General features: G+C 35.1%; 1 protein-coding gene across 1 annotated transcript in view; it reads left to right on the plus strand.

Annotated features, from left to right (window-relative positions):
* The window catches only part of TMEM67 (transmembrane protein 67), an 85,368-nt gene that overhangs the window by 60,225 nt on the left and 9,159 nt on the right, over window positions 1–15,984 (plus strand). The window contains exons 20-25 of the mRNA XM_031946987.1: window positions 7–146; window positions 9,407–9,547; window positions 11,365–11,445; window positions 11,956–12,072; window positions 14,715–14,831; window positions 14,936–15,040. Coding sequence (XP_031802847.1) covers window positions 7–146; window positions 9,407–9,547; window positions 11,365–11,445; window positions 11,956–12,072; window positions 14,715–14,831; window positions 14,936–15,040 — 701 coding nt within the window. The remainder of the gene's footprint in view (window positions 1–6; window positions 147–9,406; window positions 9,548–11,364; window positions 11,446–11,955; window positions 12,073–14,714; window positions 14,832–14,935; window positions 15,041–15,984) is intronic.

The following is a 15,984-nucleotide window of genomic DNA, read 5'->3' on the forward strand; positions in this document are numbered from 1 at the left end:
AATCAGGTGAAGGAGGCCTACGAAGTGCTGCTGTTCCTGTGAGCATATGGAGGACATATTTTGTAGCAAATGAGTGGAATGAAATTCAAGCTGTGAGAAAAATTAATCCCCTCTTGCAAGTGCTTACTGTTCTCTTCTTTTTGGAGGTACATACAGTAACTGATAAAAAGCCATGCTCTATGTTATACCCAATGTTACCTTAATTTAGTTGTATATAAATATTAACATTTTAAATTTAAAACTAAGAATGCTTAGTGATTACTATTGTCCTATGTAACTATGGCCTAAAGCAGTTTTGTGTTTTGGGTCCTGCTCTTGCTAACATAAAACCTGTGAAGATAGGAGCTCCAGTCAAATGGTTTTCTATCCTATGTCTAAAAGTGACCACTTCTGCTAATCTCTGTGGTAGCTAGTAGCATAGACAACACTCCCATTCCTCTGCTATCATTTCTTATTCCAAGATCATTATCCTTTTCAGGCATATCTCTTTTGAGTTCCTTTACTGTCCTGCCTTCCTATTCCACTGTGGAATCTTTGCTCTTATTAAGAGACTTCCTTCATGTTCTACTCTCCCTCCTTCCATCTTGCACTCACAGAAATCTAACCTTCTATAAAAAATCCTACAGTGGTGAACATCTTCTCCAATACTGAGTGTACCTTCTCTCTAAAAAGGGGTGGGTAATCTTTTTTCTGCCAAGGGCTATTTGGAAATTTATAACATCATTCATGGGCCATACAAAATTATCAACTTAATAAAACTCAAACAGTGGAAGGCTGTTGTAGCTTTCAGTTCATGATGGCATGTGGTTGCTTTGGCAGATGATTTCATGGGCCTTATAAAGCCTACAAGTCGGACATTCCCCATTTCTGCTCTAAAACATAGCCAGCAGGAATACTCTTTGATCTCTGCTATCATCCCTCTGCAGCCTCTCTTCCTTTTAAGTTTACTCCATTCATCTTTATCATCTGGTCCAAATCCTCATGACAGGCATATACTGGTGTCCAAAAAATTTTCTATACTAAATCCTTCATCTCTCTCTCTCTCTCTTTCTCTCTCTCTCTCTCTCTCTCTCTCTCTCTCTCTCTCTCTCTCTCTCACATATATATATGTGTATATGTATGTGTACACATACATATATTGAGTTGAAGAGTTTAGTAAATGAACTAAGAGGCCAGAGTGTTTTAAGGGAATAGTAAAATCTAACCTATAAAAGCCTTTTGTTCTGGAAATAAGTATCTCCAGTATGCCAGTAGGGGTTACTCTTTTCCAAACTTTCCCTCTTCCCTAAGGTACTTTGCATAATTTTTTTATATATTTATATATATAAATTTTTATATTTGAGACCTGGCGCTTTTAATTGGATTCTAAACAGACCTCCAAGCTCAAATGGCAACAGATAAAGTGAACAGCCAATCCAGTCACTCCGTAGTATATGTCTCAGGTCACCACCATAAAGATATCCTCTGACGTGGAAGCCAAAGCATTTACCACCACCATTCTTCCCTGTCCTCTGTGCAAGAATTGCTCAGAAAAATTTTATTACCAATTTCTTCAAGTTGGTCTGACAACCGGCAGGAGGACTCTTACTCTTACAGCTTTCCAACATTTAAGGAGGACCCACCATGAAGTTGCAAAGGGGATGTATCTGATGACCTTTTTGCCCAAAGCATCTGCTTCTTCATCTCCAATCTTGTCCCATGTTGGCCAAAAGTACTCAAACTTTTATATTTTTGGCCTACCCTATTCACTGGTCTCCACGTAAAGGTTCATTTCTCCACAGTCAAATCTCAATCCTCTGGTCAGTCAGAGGAGCCATCAGGACACCAGCCATGTAACTTAGGAACAGGTATATTTTCTATTACCAGGGTGACCACTTATCCCTCCTGCCTGCCATAGAGAGATGCTTCAACAACTTGATCCATCCTTTGCATCTTGAACACTATCTTTTATTCAACATATTTTTTTCCTTCATTTTGTTTTATATTGTACAATCCCAATCTGCTTCACTTTTTACTGCAACACCAATAGTAAATGGGGACTTGGAGGCATCACAAGTCAACTTATATGATACATGACAGATAGTCAAAGAAGCCTACAACAATTCTTTGAAGTGGGAGACAAAATCTGATTGATAACCTGGAACCTACCAACTGAGAGACTAACAAAGAAACTGGCAGATGGAACCTTTCCTAATTGTTCAAGTAGCAAGGCTAGTTGTTGAATCAACCACAGCTCTTCTTGTCCATGCATATTTACCCCGTGTTTCATCAGTCTGTTCTACAGCACATATTCTGCTCCACAGAAATCCCATCCATCCCCTCAGGACTAATGGATGAAAGAATGAAAGTAATCATTAACATTTATAGAATCAAGGAGCAGCTCTGGGATTTGACAGAGTGGAAAGAAGTTTAATAGGGGAAAGATTCTGGGAACCAGCTTACCATCTTTATTCCCACAGTAAAAGTTTCTATTGACACTACGTCACCAAACCCATATGGGTGGACAAGGAAGATTTCCTGGGTGGAGAAGGAATATCTTTGGTTCCACAAATTTTATGGATTTTAATGAAGAAATGGACTGCTCATAAAGCACTCCAGCTGCTAGGCTCAACTCCATCGTTTTTATGACAGCTAATGAAAGCAATGATAGCACAAGAAGGTCCTAACTACAGGGGTTTTGATGAAATGAAAGAATGGGGTCATCTAGGTAAACAGCTGGAGCTAAAATTATATTATGCCTATATAGCCACAAATTACATTCTCATTCCATGTCAGGCACAACACATCTCTTTTCTGGCATTATACTCTTGGTATAGCCTGAAAACAAAGCAAAACAAAACAAAAACTTCATCTCCTGCTTCCTATTTCTCTCCACTGTCTGCCCACATTCTTCTATTCCATTCTCTCTTTGCCTTATTTCTCCTAAACTTATTATTTTTGCTGAGGCAATTGGGGTTAAGTGACTTGCCCAGGGTCATACATAGCCAGGAAGTGTTAAGTGAGCTCCGATTTGAACTCAGGTCCTCCTGATTTCAGAGCTAGTGCTCTATCCACTGTGCCACCTAGCTGTCCCTTCCTAAACTTATTCTTGATCATCATCATATTCTAATTTTCCCTCCCCTTCTTTCTATCCTAATTGATCTCTTCTCTTTTGCCTTACTTTCCTTTCTTTTTTTTTATTTAATAGCCTTTTATTTACAGGATATATGCATGGGTAACTTTACAGCATTAACAATTGCCAAACCTCTTGTTCCAATTTTTTACCTCTTACCCCCCCACCCCCTCCCCTAGATGACAGGATGACCAGTAGATGTTAAATATATTAAAATATAAATTAGATACACAATAAGTATACATGACCAAACCGTTATTTTGCTGTACAAAAAGAATCAGACTCTGAAATATTGTACAATTTAGCCTGTGAAGGAAATCAAAAATGCAGGTGTGCATAAATATAGGGATTGGGAATTCAATGTAATAGTTTTTAGTCATCTCCCAGAATTCTTTTTCTGGGCATAGCTGGTTCAGTTCATTACTGCTCCATTGGAAATGATTTGGTTGATCTCGTTGCTGAGGATGGCCTGGTCCATCAGAACTGGTCATCATCCTTACTTTCCTTTCTCAGAAATCTCAACTCTCTGTAGTAGATCACTTCAACAATATGTTATTCTCTACTCTTGAATGCCTGTTTAAGACTTGCAAAATACCAACCTTGAATTAAACGCCACTATAGAAAGATTTACAAGAATATTGTTTGGTTCCATTTTGTTGCTGCCTTCTTTTATTGTTCCACAGTTGTCTCTTACTCTCTGTAATCGCTATTCCTAAGCTTTCCTTCTTTCCCAAAAACTTTTTCTTTCCCTGTTGACAGATTCTTGTCTTCTACTTACTGACATTATAGAGAGAGACCATCTATCTAGATCTTCCTCCTTTTCCTTAATCCATGCCTCACAATCCCTCAACATCAGCCTCTATTCTTTCCTTTATTCAGTTTCTAATGAAAAGGTTGGCCCCAATAAAGTAAATTACTCTACTTGTACTCTGATTATATCTCCCTCCCATAGCTTGCCCCATCTGTCATCACCTAACTCTTCATCTTCAGTTTCCCTATGTACTGACTACTTTGCTGTTCTCTATAGACAAGCCCAAGTATTTCCCATTCTTTAAAAAAAAAAAGAAGAGAAAAAGACAAACAAGCTTTAACCTCTATCTCCTGATCCACAAATAATAATAATAATAAGTAATAATATCCTACCTCCCTTTCACTATAAAATTCTTAGAAAAAGCTGTTTTTTCTTTTCATTTCCTTTCCCCCTACCCATTTCTTCATTCTTTGCAGAATGCATTTTCCAAGGTTATTAATCCTCTATTAATTGCCAAATCCAATGATATAGTTTTCTTACTGTTTTAGTATTTGATAGTGTTGACTGCCCTGCTCTCTCCTCCTCGGAATTTTGCAACACCTCTCTCCTGTTTTTCCTCCTCCTTGGTATACCATTTGTTCTTAATTCTCCATTGCTAGAGTACCTTCTAAGCCTCTTCTCATTAAGTTCATCAATTTCCATAGGTTCATTAGCACTTCTCTACAGATGATTCCCAGATTTATGTATATGACTCTAATCTCTTTTGTAAATTCTAGTCCCATATTACCAACCTCCCTACTGCTTGTATCAAAGCAATTTTTGCTCTTCAACTGCAGTTTACTAATACTATGTGTTTTTCCATGACCTTTTGGAGTTGTAATTTTGATTCCTCTGAGGCATGTTGTCATGATTTATATACATATAGCATCACTGACTGAGTGGTATTGTATAAGAGATGAACTTTTGTTTTGATATCATCAAGCCCTCAGCACTGTTTTCCTAATCCAACCAACTTTTCTTTTCAAGTTCGATTCTTCTTGGCCCAGTCAGTTGACAAATATTTATTAAACAGCTACTATGTGCCAAGAACTGTGCTAGGCAATAGAGATACAAATAGATGAAACAATCCTACTTTCTGAAGATTTTACATTCTAATGGAGGAAACAGCAAATACATAACATAAAGATAACAAGTGAATAAATACTATACAGACTGATTAAATACCAAGATGTTTGGAGGAAAGCAATATAATTTGGGGGGTTTGAGGAAAAGTTTTTTTTTTAATTGTGTATAAACTGTGTTCTAAAGGAAGAGACAGACCTGAGATGGAAATAAGAGGAAGTATTTGCACATGTACAGAAAACTAAACAAAGACAAAAATGAAACATTCCTCATCTCTAAAAATCTTACATTCTACCAGGGGAGACAACACACACACAGACACACACACACGCGCAGATACAAACACACACATATATATATAATTCCAGTTCCGGTACTTCGTATCTATGAGATCTTGGGTAAATTATTTATCATTAATGGGCTTCAGGTTCTTCATCTGTGAAATGAGAAAGTAGGGCCAAATAACCTCGGAGAGATTTCTTATTTTATATCTATGATCTTACAATCTTTGGATATAGGACTAGAACTTGAAAGAGAATCTACTTCTGAATATACACATCTGGAAATCATCTGCATAGATGTTCTTTGTTTATATGTAACACCTGTCTCAGATGTGTATGTTAGAAAGAGGTACAGATAGACAAGAGAAAGGTAAATTTAATTCCTTGGGCTACATATCCAACTGAGTATCATAGTTTGCATTTTTCAAAAATGCATTTTATTTTTCAAGTGTAAATGGTTAGATTACTGTGTATTGCAGCATAGTGGGAAGAGAGCATTGGACATGCAATCAACAGGTTTGGATTTGATTTCCTGCTCTGAAATGTAGGAGTTGTATGACCTTAGACAAGATACTTAACCTTTGTGAGTCCCATGTTACTTGCAAATAAAGTAGGGAGAAGAATATTTCTACTATCTACCTCACAAGTTTACTATGAAGAAAGTGCTTTTTATGATATTTTTATTTTGATATTTTTATATACATTATTATTTTGAATTTCATCCTGGATTTGTAGTGCCCTGAGATTTGATGCAATTAATACACTGTCATCTCTTGGTAGAAATATTTCAAAGAACCTTTCTATAAATAAGAAATACTTAACATTTTTAGATTCTATACAAGAGATGGTCTTTATTTAAAAAATTTTTAAACGAACTTTACAAGCATGAATATTTCAATATACAGCAAAGACTAGCAAAGATTGTATACAAAATTGGGAACTATTCTCTACGCTTTCTTTTTTGAAAGCATATATTAAATTTAATATAATAGTATCAAGTTTGCTCAGCTTGTCAGTATATCCTTTCATTCTGTTTTACATATTTTAACAATATTTCAATTTCAGTCTTTTCTTCCTATTTTATATTTCTATAACTATGTAATTCTAATCTCTCCTTTCTGCCCAACAGTAGGGGGGGTGTATTTGTATATGTGTGGGTGTGGGTGTTTTCAAACAAAAAACAATCTACATATTGGTTATATCTGAAAACATATGTTATTATTTTGTGTTTATTCTTCAGGTCTGTCCGACTCTTCATGACTTCATTTGGAATTTTCTTGGCAAAAAGTACTGGAGTAGTTTGTCATTTTCTTCTCCAGTTCATTTTACAGATGAGAAAACTGAGGCAGAGTTGTGACTTGCCTACTACTTGAAGTAGAGGCCTATTAATGGCAGCTGGTGGTGTAAGGGGTAGAGCTCTCGGCCTGGAGTCAGGAAGATCTGACTTCAAATCCACCCTCAGACATCTAGTTCCTGTGTAAGCCTGGACAAGTCACCAACCTTTCTCCATCTCTCAAATGGGGATAGTAACACCTACCCCCCAGTGTTAAATAACTTTACACAACTAGTAAGTGTTTAAAGTTGAATTTGAACTCAATCTTCCTGACTCCAGGCCCAGTAAATACTCTATCCACTGTTCCCCCAGTCCATTACTTCTAAGTGGAGAAATGGGAAATATATTTCATTGCTAGGTTGCTGAAATCTTGATTAGTTACTGCATAGATCTGTTATGGGCCAGAACTCTGTACTTGAAACAAGGATTCTTACAAGTTGTTAAGTCAGTAGTATTGATAAGACAATGGTTATCTAGGTTAGCATGGTAATTAATAGTTCTCTAAGTTCAGTATGACTGATTTAATCTTACCACTAATAATGGTTCTCTAGTGATATAATGATTGGTTTATACTACAGTGTACTACTGTAAATGATCTAATTATTATAGAGCATATAAGCTGGGACAAACTCAATCAGGGTCAGACTCGGAGAAGACAGAGTACTGGAGGCAGGAGGTCAAGCTCTTGGAGCCAAGGAGAGAGATTCACCCCATCTCACACCACTATGGTGGGTGGTCTGGCCTCCTGCATTTCCTCCACTGAGACCAAGCTAGCTGGGCCCTAGGCAAGGAGACAATAAAGAATTTGGACTTTTAACACCTGGTTATTCTTGTGGTGATTACTCTACTGAAAGAAGGCTGGTCCAGAGACCTCCAGAAAACCAACCAGAACATTACATAGATCAATGTTCTTCAGGCTTTCCTTTTAAAATAAATGAATTTACAATACCAACAAAATAAATTAGGAAACATCAGCAAACAAACTTTTCAGTGTATACAGAATAGCAAAGAATTTATATATGAAATTTTGAGTTTTTGTTAGATGTTTATAACAAAACTACCTATGTGTCCTGAATAGTTCTTCCAATTTGTACTTGGAATTTTCTTTTCTTCTCTTCTCCGTATTTTTATTAGTATCTCATTGATATTCTTTTCTTTTTTTTTTTTTTAGTCTCTTACTACTCATCAATTCATTCCTCCCCACAAATGACTTTCTTTTTCTAACAAATAAATATAGTCAAAATAAACACATCAATCAATATATTAGCCATATCTGAAAACACATCTTATTCTGTATCTTCACCCCCGGGGCACAAAACTCAAATAAAAAGATTCTTGCAAGAGTGTATTGAGTTAGATAATCACAAATTGTCTGTCTTAATGTATCTTTGTTTTTGGTCAAATTTGGTCAAATATCTCTAGTTGCATTTGAATCTGCTTTGGGCAGCACTTGGTTAATATCTCTGTTCTTGTCTATCACCTACATTCTTGGAGGTGGGAAGTAGCTGTTCCTTGTTCTTCTGACATCATGTATGCTCACAGCTTTGATCAGAATTCTGAAGTTTTTCAATGTTGTTTTCCTTTATATTATTTTGGTTATTGTATAAAGTGTTCTCCTAATCCTGCTCACTTGATTCAGCATAAATTCATATAAGTCTTCCTAGGTAGAACCATAGTTTTTTACTGCACAGTAATACTCCATTACATTTTTATATTATAATTTGTTCAAGTATTCCTCAGTTGGTGGATGCACCCTTTGTTTTCCAGTTTTTTATTGTACCAAAAAGTGCTGTTTTAAATCTTTGTGTGCAGTTGGGTGTTTTCCTTTTGTCGTTATCTCTTTGAAATAGAAGCCTATTAATGGCAGCTGGTGGTGTAATGGGTAGAGCTGTAGAGCTGGAATCAGGAAGACCTGAGTTCAAATCCATCCTTGGACACTTAGTGCCTAGGTGAGCCTGGGCAAGTAATCAACCTTTTTTCATCTCTAAAATGGGCATAGTAATACTACTACCTCCCAAGTTAGCTAAGGATCAAATGAAATAATAAGTGTAAAGGGCTTAGCACAATGCCTGTGCATAGGAAGCACTCTGGGTTAGTTATTGGTATTATAATTAGTGTTAGCATTTGTGTATCTCAAGTAGCAGTATGATTTTTAGGTCTGGTTCCCCATTGTTTTCCATGGAGTAATGGAGAGAGCTGATCTCAGAGTCAGTGAGACCTGGGTTTACATGCTGGCTGTATGACCCTGGCCTTAGCCATGTCATGATGTTCTGAAAGAATGAAAATTGTCTTGCTGAACATACTTACTGTGTGTCTGGTTCTTTGTGTTTGTACTGGTAATATTTTTGTCTTCTTACATAAAGATGGTGCTAGTGTGCTATCTAGTAACAGTAGCAGCAATAACAATAATAGTATCTTTCTAATGAGTTTGCAAAGTGCTGCTATAATCCTTGTAAAGTACTTGGGGCAAATGTTGCCATTCTGATTTTACAGTTAAAGAAGTGCCTCAATTGGACTTGGGAATAACCCAATAACTTCTGGTGGCAGCCAAGGTTCAAACTTGGCTCTTCTAGCTACTTCAGGCTGCCTCCCTAACATTCTGGTATCTCCTTCTTAGGATTTTTAGAGACCAGCTAATAATTTCTTCATAGTCACAAACTGAAATGCTGAATAAAGTGATTAATCAAGATTAGTCTTTCTGACATCTATATTAATTTGAATTGATTATTTTGCATAGGTGGATTTTCCATTTTTATTGTGGGAGACATGGGTTTTTTGCCCCAAAATGTTATCTTTTTTATCTTCAGGTTGTTGGATTCAAGAACTTGGCATTAATGGATTCATCTTCTAGTCTTTCAAGGAACACAAGTAGCTACATAGCACCTTATAGCCGCATTTTACGATATGCTATATCTACTACCCTTTGGATAGTCATTGGCATGATACAGGTATGTACAAATAGTGCTCTTGAATAGCATTGTCTCCATTATTTTATTTATATATAAAAGCTATACGCTCACAAAATGGTCCCATCTTGATAGAGTGGGAAAAATGTAATTTTGCTTTGTGTCCACCATTTATTGAAAATGAAAAGAATATACTAATGCCCACAACCACAGGGACAATCTTATTCCCTACTTTTATTCTTGTATTACTGCTAGGACAACTAATTATAATTTATATGCTTTTGAGTGCTTTTATCACCTACAATTTTTTAAACATTTAAAAATCATAGTGATACTCATAGCATCCTCTGTAGAACAATTTCTTTGGACTATTGACTCTAAAGGGACAGCAACATGTCCTTTTCTAAAAGTCCAAAGTGGACTCTGGACCATTGCAGGCTTTATTCTCTTAATCACAGAAAACAATTGAAGACTTACTCTAAAGGAAATGCAATATCCATATCCAATTTCCATCCTTAGCACCGAAGGGACTAAAGGATGCTTTTGCACCCATGGGCTCTGAGAGCAAGTTTTACCTGGGATGCTAGGTATTTCCTGGATGTGCTTATTTTCATAGTTTATTTTCATAGAATTTTGGAATGAAGCTCTGGGATGGTGATGAAGAATGAACTCAGCTTTAAGGGACCTAGTCACAACCTTATTCTTCCTTTGCCATCAAGACTCAGAACTTTGAGAGGTCTTTGCCTCCAGGAGCCAGAAGAAGAGCACTGTTAGCTCAAAGAAGCCTCCATTTCAGGTCAAGCCTCTTGCTTCTTGTAGCAGCACAAATCCTGTTCTGAAATGGGACTAGAGGTTTTTAGAGATCCCAAGTTTCAGTGTCCTTAAGGCTGATTATAAGAGGACTTTGTTCCAAGGGTCTTGGATCTTTAGCTAAGTGTCTGGTCCCCTGGTTCTATGCCTTAACCCTTGAGGCACAAGGGTCTCAGCCCAGTCTCTAGGGACATAATTATCACCTTATTCGGCCTTTGCCACCAAGGTCTCAGAAATATAAGATTACTTGAACCTTTAATAATTAGAGGAATAGGCCACATTAAATTTATTTCATGACCCTGAAAAGTAGAGGGGCCTACCTACCCCTTTTTGGTAGACAGGTCCAATTCCCTCCACTTGAATCAACAAATTAGAGTTAATAGCTGCTAAAACAAAAATCCTCTGAATCATGTTCCTGTAAAGAAACTTACCCTTTTTTTGAATCTCTTCACTCCACACTTTCTCTCTCTTATTAACACTTAAGCTGAGGTTTGCACATTCCTGTTTATTCCCACATTTCTCTTGTCTCATATCTTCAAAGTACTGATGCAGAAGTCGGAATGATGTTTCTTTTTTTCCTCTCGTTCTTGCTCTTTCTCCTTCTCCTTAAGAAAAGAATAATTTGAAAATCATTTTCTTTTATCATTTCTTGGAATAGCGTGTAGAAGCTGAGCAGAGTTGCAAGAACCATTCATTCATTGAGCCATGAAAGCACCAGTTTGTCATGATCCTACTTAGGACTTTAAAAAAAAAAAAGAGTTTTTTTTTTTTTCTTTTGGCAAGAGGGTATGTGGGGGTAGATTGGAGAAGAGTGACATTTGCTTAACATTTTTCTGGCTTCCTCTGGGATTTTTATACATTGTTCCAAGCTCATGTTCCTTTGAAAAAGCAACTTGAAGTAACTACTAAGTTTGTAATTGTCCCATTGGTATCATTAAAGTATTTACTTAGGTTGGAGCTTCTTGGACTTTTCAGGAAACTGCACTGAGCTATTAAGAGAAAATTAAAATCTTAGAGGCTAACAAACATCAATTGGTTTAATGTTTCAGATTATATACTTTGCTGTCTTTTACGAGAGATTTATAGAAGATAAAATACGACAATTTGTTGATTTATGCTCCATGAGCAATGTAAGTACATCTTTAACTTTATTTGAAAATTATCTTTTTTTCTTTTTAAAATTTATTAATAATTTAAGACATTTAGAAAAATGAATTTGTATCAACAGAATTACATTGCATTTATTGATTAATTGTCCATTCTATCCACAATAATAAACCTACAAATATAATTTTACACATGATTTCAGTCAAATACAAGTTACTTTTCATCTGCCTAATTAGTTTTCTTTTCTAGGTATGCTCTCAAATTCCTATTCATTAAATTAACTCTTTTTCCCTTTTTGGATCTGCAATGAACCTAGACATTTTCATTCATCAATTTTATTTTCTCTTTTTCTAGCAAATACATATAATTCCTTTTCAGAAGCTCTTGTGAATTTTTAGAACTCTGTTGTCAAAATTTTAGTTTTCTAGATATTCTGAAAGTAAGGAGTGTAGAAACAATTTAAAATCGATAACTTATTTCATGTTGATTAAGGGTTGAGTTACTAATTGTTGTTTTTCCTTCTCTCTTTATAGATCTCAGTATTTCTCTTATCACACAAATGTTTTGGATATTATATCCATGGTCGATCTGTTCATGGACATGCAGATACTGACATGGAAGAAATGAACATGAATCTTAAGAGGGAGGCGGTAAGTCCGAAGGACATGGGTCACTTATGCCCTTCTTTCTTACTATTTGTGGGGAAGCTGTCATTGGAATTGTAGACTAATACAATATTATTCCATTAGAGAATTGGGAAGGGAGGTGGGGAGGCGAAGAGAGGAGGAGAAAGCTTTAGGAGATTTAAAGAAACTACGAGGAAAGGTTAATCATTAACAATAATATTGCACAGATTTCCAAAGTGATGAAATATCAGATTTTAAAGACTGATATTTAACTAATCTCTATCTGTGTTCAAATTTGAGGCTATCCTTTAGTCTCGTTGAGGTGATTGGTAGATACTTTCAATGACTATTTTACCCTTTGGTTCTAGGATATCAATAGTTGTTTTCCTTGATTATTTCTTGAAAGATGTTGTTCAGAATCTTTGTATATTTTCATATAATTGAAAATATTTTTTGTGAAACAATTTTCTTTTTCCTTTTCTATCAAAATTATATCCTGTTCAATCTAAACTTTTTCAGCTACTTCAACCCAAATGGTTTCTTCCTTCTCTGAAAACCCTGTTAAAATTAAGTAGTAATGAGTATCACAGTACTTTTTAAATAATTGTTCCATGTGGATTAATTTTGTCTCCCTAATGATATTAGGAACTTCTTGATTGAAAGTGTGCCTTTTCTGTGCCTGTGAAAATAATTAGATAAATTATATCAAAAGAGAACAGTATAGATAAACAACCGCATTTCTAAAGGTTTGCAAAGTGCTTTACAAATATTAGTTCATTTTATTCTCTAGCTGTTTGCAATATTTTTAACTTTGATCTGGAATTTAGCTACAATATTTCTTGGAATTTTCATTTTGGAGTCTCTTTGAGATTATCAATAGATTCTTTCAATGACTATTTTACTCTCTGGTTCTAGGATATCAGAGCTGTTTTCCTTAATGATTTCTTGAAAGATGTTATCCAGGCTCTTTTTTCATTGTGGCTTTCAGTTAGTCCAATATCTCCTGGATCTATTTTCCAAGTATCTTGTTTTTCCAATGTGGTATTTCACATTTTCTTCCTTTTTTTTTTTTTTTTTTTTTTTGGTTTTATCTGATTTTTGATGTCTCATTGAGTCATTCACTTCCCTCTGTTCCAATTTTAATTTTAAATGAATTATTTGGTTAACTTTTTACCTCCTTTTGCATTTGGCCAGTTGTATTTTTAAAGGAGTTATTTAGTTCAGTGGATTTTTTTCCCATTTCTCCAATTCTATTTTTTAAGGAGTTGTTTTCTTCAGTTAATTTCTATGCTTGCTTTTCCAAGCTATTAGTTTCCTCCCAAAACTTTTATAATTCTTCCCATTTCTCCCCTATCTTTATCACCTGAATTTTAAAATCCTTTTTGTACTTTTTTAAGAGAACGTTTTAAACTTGACAACTTCACATGTAGGCATTTTGCCATTGCTGCCCTTTTCTGGCTTTGTGTTCTGATCTCTGTCACCATAGAAGCTTTGTATCATGGTCAGGGCTTTTTTTTTTTTTTTTGCTTTTTTGCTCATTTTTAAAAGTTGAGCTCTCCTCTTAGGGCACAAGGGACATTGTTTCAAACCTTTTTTTGCTGGAGCACAAGTGTCTCTCTCTGGCAGTGTTGAAGGCTTTCTCATTGCTGGGTTGGCCTAGTCTAACCCTACCTGATATGCCAAGTTTGGGGGCTCACAGTTTGCTTCTGTGGTTAGAGTGGCGTCTCTCAGCCCACCTGCTAAGCCACAGGCACTCTGAACCAGGACACAGTGATTAACACTGCTGTACTTCGATGAATAGCATCTTCCTAGATTTTCCTACTTTGTCTGTGCTGGGCTGCATTTTTCCCTGCTCAAGTGAGACAGACCTTTCCTGAAATCTTTTCAGGATATCTTAAGATGGAAAATTATTTCACTCTGAATGTTTGTGGTTTCTTTTACTCCAAAAATCTGTTCAGAGGCTTGATCCAGCATTGATTCTAAGGGAAGAAGCTGAGGAGAATTCAAGCAATGTCCTGGCTTCTCTCTACTATCTTGGCTCCGCCTAATTAATTTTATTCTCGTGACATTCCTGAGAGATAGGTTTTATTATTGTCCCCATTTTACAGACTAGGCCCAGGATTACACAACTAGTAAGTATAAGACCAGATTTGAACTTGGGTTTTTCCTAGCCTGACAGTCGATTCATTGGGCTACTTAGCTATCATTTTCAAATGTTAAAACATTATATAAATTTTAGTTATAACTATTTTTATTATTGTAAAATTTTGTAAATACTTGAAGATTAATTGAAGTGAAGAAAGGTGGTCAAATTTGGAAAAGAGTATACCATTAGGAGATATCCTTTTGTTTTTAGAATTCTACAAAGAACAATAAAATTAATGAATTGTAAACTACAGAATAGCTTTTTTACAGGTGGCAGATTTTTTGATTAGTAAGTGAACTTGAACCAAAAGAAACTGAAGACATATATAAACTAGGAAAAAACCTTCCTCACTAACTAAAAATTAGGAAAATTTAGTATTCTTTACATTCAAAATCTGTTACCATTTTTGTAAAGTGAAATTCTTTTTGTGAAGCTAAGAAAAATTTTGGTTTTTGAGATAAATAATTAAATACTTTGTTTTAAACTTTCATTTCTTAACATAAATTTTTTAATTACATAGGAAAATTTGTGTAGCCAAAGAGGTTTGCTACCCAGCACAGATTGTCAGACCTTTCAGATTTCCATTTCTAACAAAATGAGACAGCATTATGACAGAATTCATGAAACACTAACAAGAGTAAGTATGAGATAAAATTAAATGAGACATACACATTATTTCACATAATTTAAACACCAAAGATAATATATTGCATTCAATTTATCCCTTTTTTTCCACTTTAGAAAAATGGCCCTGCTCGATTATTGAGTTCATCAGAAACTACTTTTGAACAGAGTATTAAAGCTTACCATGCCATGAATAAATTCCTTGGCTCATTCATTGATCATGTACGTATTTTAGTATTCATATTAAAATAAAAACATCCTTTCAATAATTAAGTTTAAAAATTTCTATTCATTTAACTAAGTAGATGAACTATGAAAAGTCTTTGGATCTTTTGGTTTTGTTCTGTTTGGGGTTTGGGGTTTTTTGTTGTTGTTGTTTGGGTTTTTATTTATTTATTTTGCTATTAAGGTCTACATGATTTTGTTTTGTGATATTGGTGCCTTATTTTTTTAATATTCAATTTGTTTCAAAACATATTGATCACCCATCCCCCTCCAAGAATATTATCTTTACCAAAAGTTGAAAAATAGGAAAAAAAATGTCAACAAGATCAACCAACACAATCACATTATGAGACGATATATGCAGCATTATTTTCCCAAATTCTCCAGTTTTTTCCATGAAGTTTGGAGAGAGGGATACTTTCTCAGTTTTTCAGGGCCAGGCTTTCACAGTTTCAAAGTGTTCAGTTTAACTTTATTGTTCCTTTCATTTACATTCTTGTAGCCCTATCTGTTATTCCTATCTGCTCATTAGGGCAGTTCATACACATCTTTTAAAAAAATCTCCAGGTATTTTGTTTCTTACTGTGGAATTATGTACCACAGTTTGTGTAGCCATTCCCCAATTTAAGGGCACCTACAATGTTTATTGTTATTTCCTATGATAAAAAAGAGCTGTTATGGATATTTTGGTAAATATGGGCCCTTTTAAAATCTTTTGGGAAGAATATGATTAAAGTTTTTGACTCTTAAGACTGAACATTTTAGACATTTCTTAGTATAATTACATAGTACTTTTCAGTGACGACTTAAATTCTAAAGAATAAGAAAAACTGTGGATAAGATAAAATTAATGTGTAATAAGATAAAGCTAATAGTGGATTAATGTGTATCAGTCACTTTCTAGTTTTGGACAAATCCCTTCACTTTAAAGAATTTTAGTT

This window comes from Sarcophilus harrisii, chromosome 1 (assembly GCF_902635505.1).
Source record: "Sarcophilus harrisii chromosome 1, mSarHar1.11, whole genome shotgun sequence".
Classification (NCBI taxonomy): Eukaryota; Metazoa; Chordata; class Mammalia; order Dasyuromorphia; family Dasyuridae; genus Sarcophilus; species Sarcophilus harrisii.